The following is a 20,343-nucleotide window of genomic DNA, read 5'->3' as shown; positions in this document are numbered from 1 at the left end:
AAAAAAAAAAAAAAAAAAAAAAAAAAAAAAAAAAAAAAAAAAAAAAAAAAAAAAAAAAAAAAGTTAAAAACAAAACTTTAAACTTAAAAAGTAAAAAAATTAGATCATTTTATCAAATGGGTCCCAATGATTTAAGTGATATGACTATAACCTCGCTAGAGATACGATGAAGGGTACAAAGCGGAGGCTCGATCACAACATTGAATGCCAAAGTTGCATCGGAGTGTACCAAGCGGCCGTCGATTCCCTATATAAGTACAATAATAGAATTAGAAAAAAGACAAGCAAGCAAACATTTAATTGTGCAGGTAAACGTTATATTTTTACCCGATGAACAGTATCAATAATTTGATCAGCAGTTGTGATAATATTCTCGATAACTGAGATGTAACTGGGGAGATCAATTTTGGTACTATCGTCATCACGATGTTTGGCGTAAATGTGTCCGGTGACGAGTTCGTCGGGGAAATGCTTGGTGCCAACCTCCTCCTTGTGGGTGGATGCGTGCTTAGAATGCAACAAAGAAGGTGCAGCGCCGGTGGGTGCCTTGAGTGTAGTGGCCATGGTTTGGGTATTGAGAGAGGAAGGACAATAGAGGAAGCAAAGAGAGTTGAATAGGTTGCTTGTGTTGTTAATTGGAGTTGTTGGGCTTTATTTATACACACAAATCTTCAAGAAGAGACACAAAAACAAAGAGTCTTGAGGACATTAATGTTCTTCTTGTCTAAAGAAAAGAATGTGAAGTTCTAGATTTAAGCTTTAACTTGACACATGGTCGAATAGATCCATTTTACCTTTTTTTCTTGTCTCATTAGCCATTTGTTTCGGTCGTCACAATCCCGCCAAATCGAGAGTAAAAAATTGAACTAGTAGAAGTAATATTTTAACAAAAAATTCTTGAATGCATTTTTGGACGTACCTATTTTTTTGTAACTCAGCTCAATCATTTAACTATAGATTATCGTGTGCGTGGTAGGGATGAGCTCCAAAAAGAAGGGCGTAACCAAAGAACTGATGATAAAGTTTTGATTATTTTTCGGAGAGAATTGCCAACCTACGCTTCATGGAAAAAATATGAACTTTTGAGTTCATGAGATGTTATTAGCTGCCTCAATTATCGAGTTTTTATTTTTTGAAGTTCAACAACACAGAAATAAAAATTTAAACCCATAATTTTTATTGTTAATATGCTAATTGTACTATACTTAAAGTGGATTATTTTCCTACCTTTTAAATCTATAAGATATAATTAATATTTGTATATATAATTAATATTAAGTTGGTCGTTACTTTCTAGTTACATTATCATATGATGCAAAAATAAGAAAAAGAAATATTGGGATAATAACATAAGAATTTAGACCCGTTTGATAATCATTGATTTATTTTGTAGGTATAAATCATACTATATTTCCCATAAGAGTGTGAAAACTTCCCTTTAGCAAATTCGTTTCAAAACTGTGAGACTGATGACTATATATAATGGGCCAAAATGGACCGTATCTACTGGCAAATAAAAGTAAAAAACGGGTAAACAACAAGAGAAAATAGCATTTATTTTCAAAAAATAAAAATCAAATTATTAACATTACATAGTCGTATTTATGAATGAAAATTGTGGTTCTAAAATTTGGTGGCATAAAACTGACAGCTAGCAAAGAGAATGAAGAATCATTGCAAACTTTAGTTTGTTTGTGAATAAAGTGAATCTTCAAAATTACACCCAACAATTCCAATTCTTTCTGTAAAGAAGAAGCAAACAAGATCTTGAAGAATAGATTAAAGGAATTATATTTTAAAAGCTGCAATTATAAAATAGTAATATGTAATCCCTACGATCAATTGTAACAGCTCGATTAGGAAAAAAAACACGGTTTCATTGCACCTATGTATGAAAATCCCGAAATTGGCAAATTTCACAACCAAACCCGAGACCCTATCTAGTCGATAGAATGAGGCTCAAGCTCATCTTGAACCTGTTGGAAGAAGTTTTGAAAAGTCCACAACTCTTATATCTATATTTGATCCCGTGTACACGAAGTCGTTGCAATTCTCTATTCGATTTGGGGTAGAAAGAACTAGTGTAAATTACTTGATTCATCTCGATCAATATTGAATCAAACTAGATAAAAGAAGGAATTTTCGTTTATCGTGTTCTTTCTTTCTTTTAACTACAAGCTAAATTTATCTTCGAAACTCAAAATTTGGATGTCTTGGGTAGGAAGAAAAGCTTAATTCATGTTTAAGCAACCTTGCACAACACTTGGTAACGTTATTACAGTCTAAACTGACCGCTAACAAATATTGTCCACTTTAACTTGTTACATATCGTTTTCAGTCTCACAGTTTTAAAAATGCGTGTACTAGGACAAGGTTTCCATAGCCATACAAGAAATGTTTCATTCCCCTCTCCAACCGATGTGGGATCTCATAATTTATCCCTTGATTGCCTAGTGTCCTCGTTGGCACACCGCCAGTATCTGGTTATGATACCATTTGTAACAGTTCATGTCCACTATTAACAAACATTGTGTGCTTTGATCAGTTACGTATTACTATCAGCTTCCCACTTATCAAATCATTTTATTTTGGTTACTCGGTTAAAATTCTTGAGAAAGAACACAAGTTTTCTTAGGATTCTTGGAGTACTCACTATTTTATGTGTGTACTTGTTATAGCTTATGAAGCTTTTAAATTTGATCTCAAAAAGATTGATATGACTGATCCCACTCATCCGAAGCACATCAACAAGTCAAAAGTCGATTACAACAAGATTTAGCAATGAGTCAAAGATTGGACCAAGAAGTTCAACGTGAGGAAATCGTTGAGAATAACCTAAAACAAAAAATTTTATAAAAAAAATGACTTTGGTTCCTCAAGTTCTTTTAATCTTTTGAAGGTGTAAAACAATGTTTTTACTCGTGAGCTAAACAACTATCGAAGTGTGTAGCTTAATAATTTAGTGTCACAAGTATACTATGGAGAGGGTAGGTTGTGATCCTCACATAATGACGAGTAAATGGTGACCCAGACCCTCAAGTGGGCCCATCTGGTCCCCCAAGGGCCAAGATAGATGAGTATCATAATGTTTTAAACACTCTTTCATATTCTATTTTTTACCATTATTTGCAAAAATTGAAAAATCAATTTTCAGAATCTTGTTTTTGTTTTTAAAATTCGAGTAAAAGTTCATGTTTCTCTAAGAAAGTTGAAAATCATAATAAAGAAATTGAGAAAAAATAATCAAATTCGAGATTAGAAAATTAATATGAAAATATTATGAAATGGGTTTGTTTCGAAAGCAATAAATAAGCTTATAGTGTGACAATATACACAAATGAAATTGAAAGCAACCAAATAACGTCCTTTATTTGATGTAGTTCTTACATTAGATGATCATGTAAGCAAATACAAAGTGAACTAAAAAGAAAAAAATTGAAGAACTAATGCAAAGCAATACATGAGCTTATTAGTAGCGAGACCTATTGGACTCGATTCTAATAAACAACCATGGAATAAGAAATAGCAATAAGCTGCATAGTTAATTTCATTTATTAGTAGCAGTAATAGTAGTAGTAGTAATAAAAAGATAGGTTGTTGAATCGGCATTATCACACGAGAGGACGACCGTGACAGCACCTGAAGCTAATGCCAGTCTCCATGAAGCGAGGACATTCAGGGCAATTGACAATCATAGGAATCCATCCACTAAACCCTGGAAGAATAACTCGATCGCATTGGTGGGTCTTGGCAGCCAACTCGTTGAAGTATTCTCTAAAAGCATCGGGGAAGCCTTTGAGGCGTAACATTTGCTTCCATTTTGGGAAATCATCGAGCAATCTTAGAATCAAAAGACCACGGCCAACTAGAATAGGGGTTGGGCCAACAGTAAGAACAGCCCAACCATCTTCATTTTCATAAGAAATCAACCTTAAGATGTCTTCGGTTGTTTCGCTGGCATTTGAACCTTTTATTTGACTCTTGATTATGAAATAGCCCCATTGTGTTTTCCAGAAACGAGCCATGAGTGCAGGATCGTCCTCTCCTCTTGCGTTCTTTCCTATGCGTACGATCTCAAATGAACGCCCTTCAATTACTAGAGGATCACTTTTCAAAAATTCTGCTCTTTCCTCGAATTGTTGAATCCACTTAGGTTCTTTTCCACCGTAGAATAGGATGCTTCTCTCTTGGTTGAACTGATACAAAAAGTAAATGTTGAGGATTATTATTGAGAGTGAGTCCTACCTTGGCTAATTTAGTTGAAAATCATGGGTTTATAAGTGAGGAATAATCGTACGAGGCCTTTTGGGGAAGCTCAAAACAAAGCCACAAGAGTTTATGCTCAAAGTGAGCAATATCATACCATTGTGGAGATCCTGTTGAGGATTATTATTGGGAGTGAGTCCCACGTTGGCTAATATAGATGAAGATCATAGGTTTATAAGTGAGGAATACTATCTCGAGGATTATTATTGGGAGTGAGTCCCACATTGGCTAATTTAGTGGAAGATCATAGGTTTATAAGTGAGGAATACTATCTCCATTGGTATGAGGCCTTTTGGGGAAGCGATAGCCTTTTGGGGAAGCGTCCATAATATCACACCATTGTGGAGAGTCGTGTTCATCTAACAAATACGTGATTCCTAACCGTAAAATTAGCTTATAATAGTCATACCCCCTACCCCCAACTTAGCCAATATCTATATGCAACCCTTATTAACAAATAAATGTGGTAAAACAACAATAGTGTGATAGTAACATACCCAACTCAATAACCTTGGTTGATGAGTGAACTTGACGAGGGTTGATTCAGGCCAATGTTTTCTCAAAAGAAGCTCAGTTCGATTATGAGTAAAAGGGATTGCTTCGGTTCCCCAAACTCGAATCAAATGAATTGCATTAGTAAATTCCACTTTAGACTGTGGATTGAGTACCACAACTAATGGGTCCTCTCTCAATTGCCACTTCTCTTCAATATACCTCATGCCAGCCACTCTTGTAGAGAATTGCATTGAATACCATTTCATCGTAGACCGCAGATACTCATATCTCCTTCGATCTTCCTCAAGAAAACGCTCTGGGATAATTGGAATCCAAACAATCTCATGCTTATTGTCTCTTTTCAATTCATTGTAAACTTGATGAAGAGCTCTCATGTCATCATCTGAGATATTCAATTCAGAAATCACCAACACCACATTCTTCCCCGCTAAACTTTCTTGAATGCTAACCTATAAACACTTCCAATAATCATATTAGGCATGATAATTATATCTTTATACCAATAAATCACTCCAAAAATTATGATATAGAACAGACCTCTCTTAGGGTAGAGCCATCAATAAGTGGCTTGGCTTCAATTTTGCCACTAAGAAGCTTAGACATAACCAATGTAATGTCCGTATGATAATGCTCAATGTGGTCAACCAGCCATCGGTAGAGGTCGACCTCCTCTGTCGTCAACCACACGAACAAAGTTAATATAAAGTTGAGAATGAATGATATCAATAAAAAAAATCGTTGTAAAATGTTCCACCATATTGTTCTCGGATGGCGTCTAGATGCTTTTCAAGCACGGCCAATACAATGGCGATCTTTTCAGACAATTCATTCAAGTATTTCTGTGATTGGTTCCTGAAAAAATAAAATTGAAAGTTTAAGAACTTATTAAACACGGAAAAAATAGATAAATCGACTTACTCGGTTTCGCTAAGATAGCTGGAGATCTCAATTCTAGAAGAAACAATTGTGTGTATAACCCAATAAGTGATTAATGGGATTTGACGAAGAGCAGCAGGCAATTCAGGAAGCTCCTTGACATCATATTTGGAGAATTCTCTAATTTGGTTCATGTATTTTATTGCTTGCAAGCAGCTGTTGATCAAACTGTTGGGGCTGAGTAGCACTTGACGGTATCGAAGTGAGTCCAAGTGCTTCTTCAACATAGCTACTCGCTTGATAATGGCCAATGACTTAGCCAATGGATCGGTATGGGAATAATGGTAGAGATGCCATAAATCTCCATAATCCGTTGCAAAGGCTATCAAAGTGAGCGCTGCCTTGGCTTCCCATGGATAAGTAGCCAATAATTCGAAGATTTTTAGTGTAATCTCGTGTGCATTTTCGATCCCGGGAGCCTTGCACGAAAGCTGAAAAACAAAATCTTTAATAACGGGTCTTGTTTTAAATGACTTTCAAAATACTTAAAAAAATAAAAAATTATGTTTTGAACTATGACCTCGCTCGTGATATTGTGAAGAGCACAAAGCGGTGGCTCAATTGAAACATTAGATGTCAGAGATTCATCTGAAGGTACTAGGCGTCCGTCGGTACCCTACATGTATAAACACGAGAATAATCTTTCATTCCGAATCGAAAATATCCTTTAAAATAAAACTAATAAAATTTTTGTAAATGTGGTACCCGAAGAACGGCGTCGGTAATTCGGTCGGCAAGAGTCATGATATTCTCGATAACTGAGATGTAATGAGGGAGATCGATTTTGGTTGTATCGTCGTCACGATGTTTGTCGTAAATGTAGCCAGTGACGAGGTCGTCCGAGTAATATTTCATGCTCGACTCCTCCTTCGTCATGGCGGTTGGCTGCTTAAGCAATGCAGAAGCAACAGTGGGTGGCTTGAGTGAAGTAGCCATGGTTTGGGTGCAAAGAGAAGACACAAAAGGAAAACACAGAAGGTTTAATAGTTTGGTTGTGTTGTTGGTCGGATTTGGCTGCCTCTATTTATGCACATTCAGTTGTTCAAGAAGAGACAAAATGCCAAAGAAGTCTAAAGGAAATTAACTAATTTCCTTATTTTGTCTGAAGAAAGGAATTTGTTCTGCTGGATCTGAGCTTCTTTTCTTAGTTCAGATCCCTATTTAGGAAACGGGTATGATTTTCTACGTCAAATCTCGACTTTCACTCATTGCTAAACTCATAAAATAGATATCGAGACGTGAGTAGTGTTGAGAATTGTTAGGACAGGAGTCTCACATCGGCTAATTAAGAGGTTGATCATGGGTTTATAAGTAAGCAATATTATCTACATTAGTACGAGGCCTTTTGGAGAAACCAAAAGCAAACTCATAAGAGCTTATGCTCGAAATTGATAATATCATATCATTGTTGAGTGTCGTGATTCCTAATAAGCATGACTCGTTAACTTTCTAATACTTTTCGGGGAACGAAGTATTCTTTATAAGGTGTGGAAACCTCTCCCTAGCATACACGTTTTAAAAACCTTAAAGGAAAACTTGAAAGAGAAATCCCAAAGAGGACATTATCTGCTAGCGGTGGGCTTGTACCGTTACAAGAAGACATAAAAAACAATCTCGAAAAGAATTAGAGCTTTAATAAAGCGTAATTAGAATATGTTTTATGAATAATTAGTCAATGATTTGTAGATATATAGTAAATTCAAGGTGATAATAATGTAAGTTGCGGGGATGCATGGAATAGGGAATGGATAAGGGAGGGTGACAGGTAACAAAGAGAATGAAGAATCATTTAGAATTCATAATTGTTTCCTTTTTCTTGTGGGACAAAGTGAATCTTCAAAGTTACAACGCCGAAGAATTTGAATACTTTGTATAAAGAAGAAGTAGCAAAATCTTGGGGATAATTGATTAAAGTATTACATCAATTATAACCCAATCGTCGTCACAAGGGAAAGAATATATGCTTCTACTTCTATTCATACGATACAATCCACGATTACTCGATCGACATACAAATGCAACCAACATCTCGAGGTTAAATTTCAAGCAACTTTCACGTTAAGTAGGTCTTTAAACTTTATAAAACATTCGATATAGGTTAAACTTCAACCAATTTTCATGTTAAATAGGTATTTGAACTTTTGATAACGTTTGGTATAGGTTAATCTTCAAACAACTTTCACGTTAAATAGGTTTTTTGAACTTTCAATAATGTCTGGTATAAGTTAATCTTCAAGCAACTTTCACGTTAAATAGGTTTTTTGAACTTTCGATAACTTCTGGTATAGGTTAATCTTCAAACAACTTTCACGTTAAATAGGTTTTTTGAACTTTCGATAACGTCTGGTATAGGTTAAACTTCAAGCAACTTTCATGTTAAATAGGTCTTTTGAACTTTCGAAAACGTCTAGTATTGGTTAAACCTCAAGCAACTTTCACGTTAAATAGGTCTTTGAACTTTCAAAAACGTCTGGTATAGGTTAAACTTCAAGCAACTTTCAAGTTAAACAAGTCTTTGAACTTTCAAAAACGTCTGGTATAGGCGAAACTTCAAGCAACTTTCACGCTAAATAGGTCTTTGAACTTTCGAAAACGTTTGGTATAGGTTAAACTTCAAGCAACTTTCATGTTAAATATGTCTTTGAACTTTCGAAAACATCTTGTATAGGTTAAACTTCAACCAACTTTCACGTTAAATAGGTCGTTGAACTTTCGAAAACTTTTGGTATAGGTTAAATTTCAAGCAACTTTCACGTTAAATAGGTCTTTGAACTTTCGAAAACTTCTGGCATAGGTTAAACTTCAAGCAACTTTCACGTTAGATAGGTCTTTGAACTTTCGAAAACGTTTGGTATAAGTTAAACTTCAAGCAACTTGCACATTAGATAGGTCTTTGAACTTTCGAAAATGTCTGATATAGTAACAAACTTTAAGCAATTTTGACCATAAATAGGTTTTTGAACTTTAAAAAACGTCTGATCTAGTTTAAACTTCAAGCAATTTTCACGTCAAATAGGGTTTCGAACTTTAAAAAACGCATGATATAGGTTAAACCTCAAGCAACTTTCACGTTAAATACTTCCAGAAACTTTCACGTTAAACATGTCTTTGAACCTTAAAAAACGTATGATATAGGTTCTACTTCAAGCACCTTTCACGTTAAGAACTGGTAATACTTCAAACAACTTTCACGTTAAATAGATATTTAAATTTAAAAAAATGTTGATATATTTATGAACTTTTAATTTTGTTTTTCATAATTTATGAACTATTTAAAAGTAGGTAATAAAGCAAGAAATTTTAAGTAAGTTCAATTTTTAGAAAAAAAAAAGTAATAAAAAGATAAAATGATTAATCAAATGAAGCCTAAACTTTTGTTTTGGTGTATACTTCTATGAGCTTTCCATTTAATTTGTAACTAATAATTTTTTTTTTTTTGTTTGTTTGTTAAATTAGATACATAAACAATTTATTAATTTTGAAACTCGACACAAAATTAAAATTTTAAGGACCTATTCGACACAAAATTGAGAGTTCGATTAAGATAAATTATGTTTTTGATCCTTAAAGTTTGAATTTGATAACATTTTGGTCTCTTCTCGATTCTTTCATCTTCCTCCATCTATAGTTGTCGTTGTCACGGCCACCCTATTTTCTTTCTCTTCTTTTCCTTCCTTTTCCTCCTCCCCACGTTAAAAACAAAAGAATGTGAGGAGGATGAAGTGGGAAGAGACAGGGAAGTCTTCTGTGTTCCCACCATCATACTTATCACAACACATCACTGATATCAGTTACAAATATTAATTATTCTTAATCTTTTAAAAAAGTATGGTAGAATAACCTTAGATTGTAACCCTATTTTTAGGTTGGTTGTGTTAGCCAGACAAAAAAAAATGTAACCGCCGATCAAATTGAATTTTTGGCTTTTCCAAAATTCAACCCAGCCAAACTGAGAAGAGAAAAAAAAATCTTACCCATCTCACCATTTATGATTTAAGTTGGATAGTGCGAGTTAGTTGAGTTATCGAGACATATTAATACCCACAATCAGTGATAGTAATAGGTATCAATCATTCAACTATCACTGATTGTTTACATATTCATTTGTTACTAGGTCTATCTCACCCATTCAACATATCAATAGATTAAAAAATATAAATGGTAGTTCATAACTTTTTTTTTTTTATCAGCTTTGTTATTTGTCTTCATAATTTAAGAGATGAAACGAAAATGATAAACAGTAGGATAAAGTATTTCATAATTTTGTCGAAATAACATAAATCATACAAATATTCAATCGATGATAATGACGAGATCATATGTCTCGATTTCAACAGAAAAACACAGATGGCCACAAAAAATGGCATCATTTATTGTACATAGTAGTAGTCTTAGTAGTAGTAAAATATGATAATAAAAAGATATATAATACTCACTTTGGATGATCACATATGAGTGCCACCGTGACAACATTTAAAACTAATGCCAGTCTCCATGAAAAGAGGACATTCAGGACAGTTGACAACCATAGGAATCCATCCACTAAATCCAGGAAGAATAACTCGATCACATTGATGAGTCTTCATAGCCAGGTCATTGAAGTATTCTCTAAAAGCATCGGGGAAAGCCTTCAAGCGCAAAGTTTGTTTCCATTTTGGAAAGTCATCAATCAATCTCAAAATCAAAACGTCACGACCAATTAACACAGGGGCTGAGCCTACAGTAAGAACTGCCCAACCATCTTCATTTTGGTAAGAAATCAATCTTAAAATATCTTCAGTTGTCTCGCTTGCACTTGAACCTTTTATCTGACTCTTCACTATAAAATAACCCCATTGTACTTTCCAAAAACGAGCCATAAGTTTAGGATCATCCTCTCCTATTGCATCTTTTCCAATGCGTACGATCTCAAATGAACCCCCGTCGATTATCAAAGGATCGCTTTTCAAAACTTCTACTTTTTCTTCAAATTGTTGGATCCATGCTTGATTCTTTCCTCCATAAAATATAATACTTTTCTGACTCTTAATCTGTTTGAAAAGAGTATATAGATCAACTTAGATTAAGGGTTATTTTGACTGTCTTTGTAAAAATAATTTTAAACACTTTTAAACTCAATCTGAACAGATGAAAACAATTAAAAAAAATGTATAATGGTATGTTTAAAAAAAATGTTTTGAAAACTACCCTTAGAGTAAAAGTTCTTTAGAATTTTGAATGAAAATCAAGATATAAACTAGTATAGCAGTAATTTGGAATGGTTTGATGATCCAAATTTTCATAATGAATTACCGTCACACCGTTTGAAGTTTTAATTTTCATCCGAAGTTCTAAATCGTTCTTATACATTTACGATATCAAAAGAAAAGAAAAGAAATAGAGAATGATAGTATTATACATACCCAATTTGGTAGCCTTGGTTGGTGAGTGAATTTGAGGAGAGTTGACTCGGGCCAATGTTTTTTGAGTAAAGATTCAGTTCTTGCTTGTGTAAATGGGATAGCTTCATTTTCCCAAACACGAATGAGATGAATTGCATTCATGAATTCTACTTTAGAATTTGGGTTGAGTACCACAACTAATGGATCTTCTCTAAATTGCCACTTCTCCTCGATGTATCTCATGCCAGATATTTTTGTGGTAAACTGGATTGAGAGCCACTTCATTGTAGAACGCAGATACTCATACATCTTGCGATCATCTTCATGATAAGGCTCCGGGATAATTGGAATCCAAACTATCTCATAATTAGCGTTTCTAGCTTTCAATTCATCGTAAATCTTATGTAAAGCTCTAATATCGTCCTCCGAGATATCCAGACCAGAAATGAGCAATATCACGTTCTTTTCCGACAAACTTTCATGAATACCAACCTGTAAAACATACGAAGAATGTTTGCTTAATCCACCCCAACTAAATAGTGCGTGAAAGTTCTCTATTTATAATCAAATAAATTATAAGTATATAGAAATAGTAATAAATGAAAAGAACCATACAGGTAAAGATACAACTTAATAAAGCAAATATCTAGATATTTATCTTTAATAAAATATCAAATATGATATATATGATAAACATAATTTAGTATTTATCCATTCCAGCATCAATTTTGATATTTGTGTGTACTTCGAACTTTTACCTCTTTTTGAGTTGAGCCATCAATTATTGGGTTGGTTTCAGGTCTGCCGTCAACCAGCTTGGAAATAACCAAGGGAATGCCAGTATGATAATGCTCAATGTGGTCAACCAACCATCGGTAGAGATCAACTTCCTCTGTCATTAGAAACACAACAAATTTAACGTTATGTTTCAGGTCACTTGTTAATTAACGAACAATAACAATAACATCATGGAAGGCTATAAAGTATATTCCACCTTTCAGATCTCGGATGGCGTATAGATGCCTTTCAATGTCGGTGAGTACGCTCGTAATTTTGTCCGACAATTCATTCAAATATAGCTGTGGCTGATTCCTGAAAAAAAATAAATTTAACATTTTTAAGGAATTAAGAAACTAAAGAAAAACTCAAATCGATCGACTCGGTTTGTCATGTTCTTTTGATCACCGTGGAGATGTCACGGGGTGAGGCAGGAATATGGAAGCTTTCTCTGCCCTCATCTTGCTTCCTATTTCAATTCTCATCTCCACGAAATTTTTTATTTGTTTTCGTGGAGCGAGATGGGACTGGAAATTTCTTATAATCCCTATCTCTGACATCGTTGTAGAGAAATCTCTTCCCACTCCCTCCCTTACTTTTAATTTAAACGTGGATTCTTCCTCCCGTTTGAGGCAAGTCTAGGTTAAAATAAATGATTACTTACTCGGTTTCGCTCAGATAGCTAGAGAGCTCAATTCTAGAAGCAACAATAGTGTGTATAACCCAATAAGTAAACAATGGAATCAGACGAAGAGCAGCTGGCAACGCAGTAAGCTCCTTGACATCATATTTGGAGAATTCTCGTATCTCATCCATGTATTTGATTGCTTGCAAACAGCTTTGAATAAGGCTCTTGGGATTGAGAAGCACTTGTCGGTATCGAAGTGAGTCTAAGTGCTTCTTCAAGGTAGCTACTCGCTTGATAATGGCCAATGATTTAGCCAATGGATCGGTATGGGAATAATGATAGAGATGCCATAAGTCTCCATAATCTGTTGCAAAGGCTAACAAAGTGAGAGCTGCCTTGGCTTCCCATGGATAATTAGCCAATATTTCGAAGATTTTTAGTGTCGTCTCGTGTGCTTTCTCTACCCCCGGAGCCTTGCATGACAACTGAAAATGAAATTTCAATAAAAGTTGTAAACAAAAAACAAAGTTATCTCCTTTTAGGCATATTTTGAAATTTTGATTACGAGATTTCAAAAGGGTTATTAAAAGATTGAAAAATGACCTCGCTAGAGATATGATGAAGAGTACATAGCGGAGGCTCGATCACAACATTAGATGCCAATGAATCATCTGAATACACCACACGCCCTTCGCTACCCTGCATGAGTATGATAATAATTATTCGTTATTTCATTATTAAAATAAAGAAAGTGTCAAACTTTATGTAGAATAATAAAGGTTTTTACGCGATGAACGGTTTCAGTAATTCGATCGGCAGTGGTAATGATGCTCTCAATAATTGAGATGTAATTTGGAAGGTCAATTTTAGTTGAGTCATCGTCGCGATGTTGGGCGTAAATGTGACCGGTGACAAGTTTGTCGGAGTAATGTCTCACGCTCATTTCCTCCTTAGAGGTGGATGATTGCTTAGGATGCAGCAATCCATGTGAAGTGGTGGGTGCCTTGAGTGCAGTGGCCATGGTTTGGATGAAGAGAGAAGTGCAAACAGAAGGAAAGAAGGTCGAATAGGGTTCGGTTGTGTTGTGAATTGAAATTGTTAGGCTATATTTATACACAAAAATCTTCTGGAAAAGACTGAAAAGGTTGAAGTGTATGAAACAAACCACTGTTCTTGTCAGAAGAAAAGAATTTGTGTTCCATGCTGGATTTGAGCTTTAGTGAAACACGTGATTTGAGTAGCCCATATTTCAATTTATTAGATTTCATTTTGGCCTTTTATGTATCGTGGTCCAGTAGATAGAGGTTTTCACAACTTTATATAAGAAATGTTTCATTCCTCTCTCTAACCGATTTGGGATTTACAATCCACCCCTTTGGGGGCCAGCGTCCTCGTTGGCACATCGCTCGATGCCTGACTCTGATATCATTTGTAATAGTTCAAGCCCACTGCTAGTAGATATTGTCCGCTCTTATCCGTTACGTATTGTTGTCAGCCTCACGGTTTTAAAACATGTCTGCTATGGAGAGGTTTCCACACCCTTATAAGGAATGTTTCCCACCTCGACTAGAAAGGGAAATGAAACTTTATAAGAAATGTTTCGTTCCCCTCTCTAACCGATTTGGGATTTACAATCCACCCCTTTGGGGGCCAGCGTCCTCGTTGGTACATCGCTCGATGCCTGACTCTGATATCATTTGTAATAGTTCAAGCCCACTGCTAGTAGATATTGTCCGCTCTGACCCGTTACGTATCATTGTCAGCCTCACGGTTTTAAAACGTGTCTGTTAGGGAGAGGTTTCCACACCCTTATAAGGAATGTTTCATTTCCCTTTCCCGTCGATGTGGGATCTCACAAACAACCATTCAACTCTCTAGTTTCACAACTCCTCTTCTTCCCAGCACATTGCTTATCCGATGAACCTCCATTGGCACCCAATGACTCTATCCACCTGAGTAAGTTAGGAGCATAGTTTTGATAGCACGAAGTTACAAAGGTTGTACCTGTAAATCAACCTCCTACGGCAAAATAGGCACAAGAAAAGAACAATAGATCGGACCAAACCTACAAAAACAAAACGGTCTCTCCGTAACCAGTCATCCATAATATCGAATAAATCATTTTCGTCTTTGGTAAATTTATCAACGGTTATAGTCATAGTGATCCTCCTATTCAACTAACTTCAACCATTTTTTAACATCTCATAGCATTTTCAGGCCTTTGGAGTCTATCATGAATGATTTCTACTGTCCCTTGTTTCTTCCCTTGTTTCTTGTTAAGGACTACGAGCCTCCACATATCTCTATAATGATATGATATTATCCACTTTAGGTTAAATTCTCAAGATGTTGCTTTTTGTTTACTATACCTCCATGAGTTTTTTTCTTATCTTATCATTGTGAGACTTTGATCACAAGGGTCGACCTCCATCCTATTATCAATTTGACCCGTAAAATTTAAGGGTATAAATCTTTTTTTTGGATCATGTTTATGACCTTTTTCTTGAAACATAAGAAATTTTTAATGTAAATATCTTAACCAAAGAAGTCTTTATATTATTCATTATCCCAATGGCCAAAAACTAAGTATTGAGTAAACAAAGATTTTAAAAAATAGAAAAATGAGAAAGTTATAAAACTTTGATTGTGTAAAGTTGAGAGCTGACAAAGATGATTAAGAGATTAGTCTTCACAGTCACAGCACCGAAGAATTTGAATACAACTTTGTGTAAAGACGAAACACCAAAAATCTTATAGGATACATCTTTTAATATCCTTACAATAAACAAATCGTACCCACAAGGTTAGGAATATATGCCTCTACCTTACCCTTTCACCTCTTTCACAAATTCTCAAGGGTGGTTCTTAGCTTGAACTTATTGGATGCACCTCCTTTCGGTATCATTGTGTTCTTGGTAAAACGAAATCGAAATTTTAAATTTTCACGATATTTTTTTAGTTAATTTAAAAAAAAAAAGGTAAAAATTCAAACTTTTAACCGCTAAGTCAATCATTTTAACTAATTATTCATTTTATGGTAGCAAATCAAATTAAGCCAATAGGATATGTTCTCTCAATCGGATGTGAGACTCATCCTTATGAGCCAGTGTCCTTGCTGGCACATCCTTTAGTGTCCGACTCTGATATAATTTGTACCAATTCAAGTCCACTACTAGCCCTAACTCTACTTCACTGTTGTGCTTTTAACAAGGTAAATTATTTGTGATTTTGAGTGAGAGTGATCTTCATCTAATTTAGGGATTGATCCAAAACCTAAATTAGGTTAATCAATCGAAGTAGTATCTTAAAAGTCTGACTCAAATTCATGTTTCTCAATGAGTATTGAGATCCCACATCAATTGGAGAGGGAAATGAAGTATTTCTTATATGAGTATGGAAACTTCTCCCTAGTAAACGAATTTTAAAATCGTGAGACAACACCAATACGTAATGGGGTAAAGTGAACAATATCTTTTAGCGGTGGGCTTAGATTATTACAAATAGTATCAAAATTAGTCGTCGAACGGTGCAAGGCACTGATCGGAATATGACTAAACTCTCTCTATAGTAAATACGTCTTAAAATCGTGAGACTGGCTTGGAATATTACAAGTAAGAATTATCATACTTGAGATCATTACGTTACATTTTAGTATTCACACGTTAATTTTTTCGATTCACTAATGGTTCAAACCGTCATAATGATTTAGAGTAAAAAAAAGAAAAGGGATTTTTTATATCTTAACAGTGACTCATAAACAATCATGTGTTGGGGTGTCTGTAGAATCCACCTTTGATTGAACAAGTTGAAAAGAAAAGGCAAAAGCAAAAGGAATGTTGCGAAGAGGGTTAAAGATTTGAGATTTTTCCATAATTGGTAGCAAAATCTTAATTAAATAAATTGAAAAGTAAAAGCAAAAGCAAAAGAGGAAAAGACAAACAAAAAAATAAAAAAGACAAAGAAAGCAATTATTTGAGTGCTCGATGTCATGCATGTTTGCTAAAGACGAAAACAAGTTGTTTCTAATCTTTTTATCAGTTGAAGAGAGAAATAAAGCATTCTTGTTGTTGGACTCTCAAAGTGAGAGAATTATGAGATCTCACATCGGTTGGAGAGGTGAACAAAGTAATTCGTTGAAGAGTATGGAAAGATCTCCCTACTAGACATGTTTTAAAACTGTGAAGTTGACTGCGATACGTAACGGGTCAAAGCAGACAATCTGTTAGCGGTGGATTTGGACTATTTTACCGGTGTTTAAGCTAAATATATGATTTACTCTCTTTAATTTGATTGTTTTTTCTAAAAAAATTTCATTATATATGATGTTTATACAATTATCAATAGAGTCGGAAGCTTCAAATAAGATGAACTTTGAACAATTATCGATTATCAAGTATAGTCAGCTATGTTTTTCACTCTAAACTCATCTCCAATGAACTTTCTTTCTCTTTTTCTTTTCCTTATGGTCTTGTAAAGGAATGGTTCAAATACAAGAAGATCAAGATCCGACCAAACCTTTGAGGCGAGTGTAGTAAATAATTGCGACGAACATTATCGAACAAGCTACTCCATAGACAATGACAACCTTCACATAATGAAGACCATTCAAAACATAAACAAATATGCCCTTAGATTAACGGTCATCATACTTCGTCGGGTGTTGTTTCATATATTTGATGGGTAAAAAATGTTAATAAATAAACTATGAAAGATTTTGAAACTCCCAATCTAACAAGTTTAATTAATAAGGAGTAATCTTTTAAAAAAATATGGTACAATTAGGTTAGATGGTAACCCTATTTTTAAGTTGGTTGGGTTGGTGGGACAAAAAAAATTGTGACCAACTAATCAAATTAAATTTTCCTATTTCCAACCAAACGAAAACTGAGAAAAAAAAATACCCATGACATCATTTATAATTTAGGTTGGATAATCGGAGTTGGTTGAGTTATCGAGACATATTAATGCTCACATTCAGTGATAATAATAGGTATATATCATTCAACTGTCACTTATTGTTTGCATATTCATTTGTTATGAAATTTATCCGATCCATTCATCATATAATAGATTAAAAAATATAAGTTGTAGTTCTTAAATTTTTTTTTTTATTGATAGTTTATATTTTCATAATAACAGATTTGTTATTGTGTCTTCCTAATTTAAGAGATGGGAGAAAAATGAGAAGTAATAAGATAAAGTATTTCATAATTTTGTCGAAATAACATAAATCATACAAATATTCAATCGATGATAACGACAAGATCATATGTCTCAATTTCTAACATATAAACACAGAACTTGATGACCACCAAAAATCATTTATGGCACGTAATAGTGTTAGTAGTAGTAATATATGATAATAAAAAGATATATAATACTCACTTTGGATGATCACATGCGAGAGCCACCATGACAACATTTAAAGGTAATGTCCTTCTGCATGAAACGAGGACATCCGGGACAGTTGACAACCATAGGAATCCATCCACTAAATTCAGGAAAAATAACTCGATCACATTCATGAGTCTTCATAGCCAGCTCATTGAAGGAGTCTCTAAAAGCATTGGGGAAAGCCTTGAAGTGCAAATTTTGTTTCCATTTTGGGAAATCATCAAACAATCTCAAAATCAAAATGCCACTACCAACTAACAAAGGGGCTGAGCCTATCGTAACAACTGCCCAACCATCTTCATTTTGGTAAGAAATCAATCTTAAAATATCTTCACTTGTCTCGCTTGCACTTAAACCTTTTATCTGGCTCTTCACTATAAAATAACCCCATTGTACTTTCCAAAAACGAGCCATGAGTTTAGGATCATCCTCTCCTATTGCATCTTTTCCAATGCGTACGATCTCAAATGAACTCCCATCGAGTATCAAAGGATCGTTTTTCAAAATTTCTACTTTTTCTTCAAATTGTTGGATCCATGATGGATTCCTTCCTCCATAAAATATAATACTTTTCTGACTCTTAATCTGTTTGACAAAAGTACATAGGTCAACTCAAAATAGGAGATTTAAGGGTTATTTTGATTGTCTTTGTAAAAATAATTTTAAACACTTTGGAACTCAAATAATTTTAAACACTTTTAAACTCACTCTAAACCTGTCTAAACAATCAAAAAAAATAAAATAAAATAAATTTATTGACTTCTTATAAATGTTTGAAAACTACCCTTAGAGTAAATGTTGACCTAAGCTGGTATAGGAGTAACTTGGAAATTTTCATTATTGAAGTCTTAATTTTGAAAACTACCCTTCAAATTTTCATTATTGAAGTCTTAATTTTCATCCGAAGTTCTAAATCGTTCTTAAACATTTACGATATCAAAAGAAAAGAAAAGAAAAGAAATAGAGAATGATTGTACTATACCTACCAAATTTGGTAGCCTTGGTTGGTGAGTGAATTTGAGGAGAGTTGACTCGGGCCAATGTTTTTTTAGTAAAGATTCAGTTCTTGCTTGTGTAAATGGGATAGCTTCATTTTCCCAAACTCGAATTAGATGAATTGCATTCATGAATTCTACTTTAGAATTTGGGTTGAGTACCACAACTAATGGATCTTCTCTAAATTGCCACTCCTCCTCGATGTATCTCATGCCAGATATTCTTGTAGTAAACTGGATTGAGTACCACTTCATTGTAGAACGCAAATACTCATATCTCTTGCGATCATCTTCATGATAAGGCTCCGGGATAATTGGAATCCAAACTATCTCATAATTAGTGTCTCTAGTTTTCAATTCATCATAAATATTATGAATAGCTTTGATATCATCCTCGGAGATATCCAACCTCGAAATGAGCAATACCACGTTCTTTCCCGACAAACTTTCATGAACACCAACCTGTAAAAACATACATTTTTAAGTTTCGTTCATCAACTTTGATATTTGTGTTACTTGATTTAAGAACTTTTACCTCTTTTTGAGTTGAGCCATCAATTATTGGGTTGGTTTCAGGTTTGCCGCTAAGTAGCTTGGAAACAACTAATGCAATGTTAGTATGAAAATGCTCAATGTGGTCAACCAACCATCGGTAGAGATCAACTTCCTCTGTCATTAGAAACACAACAAATTTAACGTTATGTTTCAGGTCACTTGTTAATTAACGAACAATAACATCATGGATGGCTTTAAAGTATATTCCACCATGCTGTTCTCGGATGGCGTCTAGATGCTTTTCAAGTCTAGCGAGTACCAACGCAATAGTTTCCGACAATTCATTCAAATATCTCTGTGTCTGATTTCTGAAAAAAAAAATTAACATTTTTAATGAATTAAGAAACTATATAAAAACTTAAATCGATCGACTCGGTTTGTCATTTTCTTTCGATCACGGCAAGATCACAACTATTTGTAGAGATGTTACAGAGTAGGGCATAAATGGGGAAGTCTTTTCTGTCTCCATCTCATCTTGTGATGTCCCACATTGGTTGGGGAGGAGAAGAAAACACCATTTATAAGGGTGTGGAAACCATCGCCTAAGGGTATGCAAACTTTTAAAGCCTCGAGGGGAAGCACAAGGGAAAGCCCAAAAACGACAATATCTACTAGCGGCGCATCTGGGTCGTTACACAACTCATATTTCAATTTTCATCTTCACGAAATTCTTCATTTATTTTCAAGAGCAAGATGAGACCAGAATTGAGACCAGAATTGAGACCAGAATTGAACAGGGTCGGGATCAGAAATCTCTTCCTGCTCCCCTCCCCCCCCCCCCCCCCCCCCCCCCCCCCCCCCCCCCCCCCCCCCCCCCCCCCCCCCCCCCCCCCCCCCCCCCCCCCCCCCCCCCCCCCCCCCCCCCCCCCCCCCCCCCCCCCCCCCCCCCCCCCCC

The 20,343-nt window shown here is 35.0% G+C and overlaps 4 protein-coding genes across 4 annotated transcripts in view; all 4 read right to left on the bottom strand.

The window, feature by feature from the left end:
• The window catches only part of LOC111460154 (protein SIEVE ELEMENT OCCLUSION B-like), a 4,021-nt gene extending 3,457 nt beyond the window's left edge, over positions 1-564 (bottom strand). The window contains exons 1-2 of the mRNA XM_023103280.1: positions 328-564; positions 152-247 (exon numbers count right to left, since the gene is read on the bottom strand). Of these exons, the coding sequence (XP_022959048.1) occupies positions 152-247; positions 328-564 (333 nt within the window). The remainder of the gene's footprint in view (positions 1-151; positions 248-327) is intronic.
• Positions 565-3,346: 2,782 nt separating this feature from the next.
• LOC111460157 (protein SIEVE ELEMENT OCCLUSION B-like) lies at positions 3,347-6,719 on the bottom strand. Its single transcript, XM_023103282.1, has 7 exons — positions 6,424-6,719; positions 6,239-6,334; positions 5,701-6,149; positions 5,537-5,634; positions 5,320-5,453; positions 4,764-5,231; positions 3,347-4,196 (listed from the first exon to the last, which is right to left on the bottom strand). Exons 1-7 carry the CDS (start codon positions 6,652-6,654, stop codon positions 3,612-3,614), a joined length of 2,061 nt encoding a protein of 686 aa, XP_022959050.1. The 5' UTR covers positions 6,655-6,719; the 3' UTR covers positions 3,347-3,611.
• Positions 6,720-9,963: 3,244 nt separating this feature from the next.
• Positions 9,964-13,583, bottom strand: LOC111460156 (protein SIEVE ELEMENT OCCLUSION B-like). The gene is made up of 7 exons (XM_023103281.1): positions 13,292-13,583; positions 13,108-13,203; positions 12,541-12,989; positions 12,094-12,191; positions 11,858-11,991; positions 11,121-11,591; positions 9,964-10,748 (listed from the first exon to the last, which is right to left on the bottom strand). Exons 1-7 carry the CDS (start codon positions 13,523-13,525, stop codon positions 10,164-10,166), a joined length of 2,067 nt encoding a protein of 688 aa, XP_022959049.1. The 5' UTR covers positions 13,526-13,583; the 3' UTR covers positions 9,964-10,163.
• A 4,114-nt stretch (positions 13,584-17,697) lies between these two features.
• The window catches only part of LOC111460158 (protein SIEVE ELEMENT OCCLUSION B-like), a 4,249-nt gene continuing 1,603 nt past the window's right edge, over positions 17,698-20,343 (bottom strand). Inside the window, exons 4-7 of the mRNA XM_023103283.1 lie at positions 19,659-19,756; positions 19,429-19,562; positions 18,885-19,355; positions 17,698-18,483 (exon numbers count right to left, since the gene is read on the bottom strand). Of these exons, the coding sequence (XP_022959051.1) occupies positions 17,899-18,483; positions 18,885-19,355; positions 19,429-19,562; positions 19,659-19,756 (1,288 nt within the window). The 3' untranslated portion in view covers positions 17,698-17,898. The remainder of the gene's footprint in view (positions 18,484-18,884; positions 19,356-19,428; positions 19,563-19,658; positions 19,757-20,343) is intronic.

Source organism: Cucurbita moschata, unplaced genomic scaffold (assembly GCF_002738365.1).
Source record: "Cucurbita moschata cultivar Rifu unplaced genomic scaffold, Cmos_1.0 Cmo_Scf00023, whole genome shotgun sequence".
Taxonomy (NCBI): Eukaryota; Viridiplantae; Streptophyta; class Magnoliopsida; order Cucurbitales; family Cucurbitaceae; genus Cucurbita; species Cucurbita moschata.
Note: the sequence above shows the minus strand (reverse complement) of the source record. Positions and strands in the feature narration are given on the sequence as shown.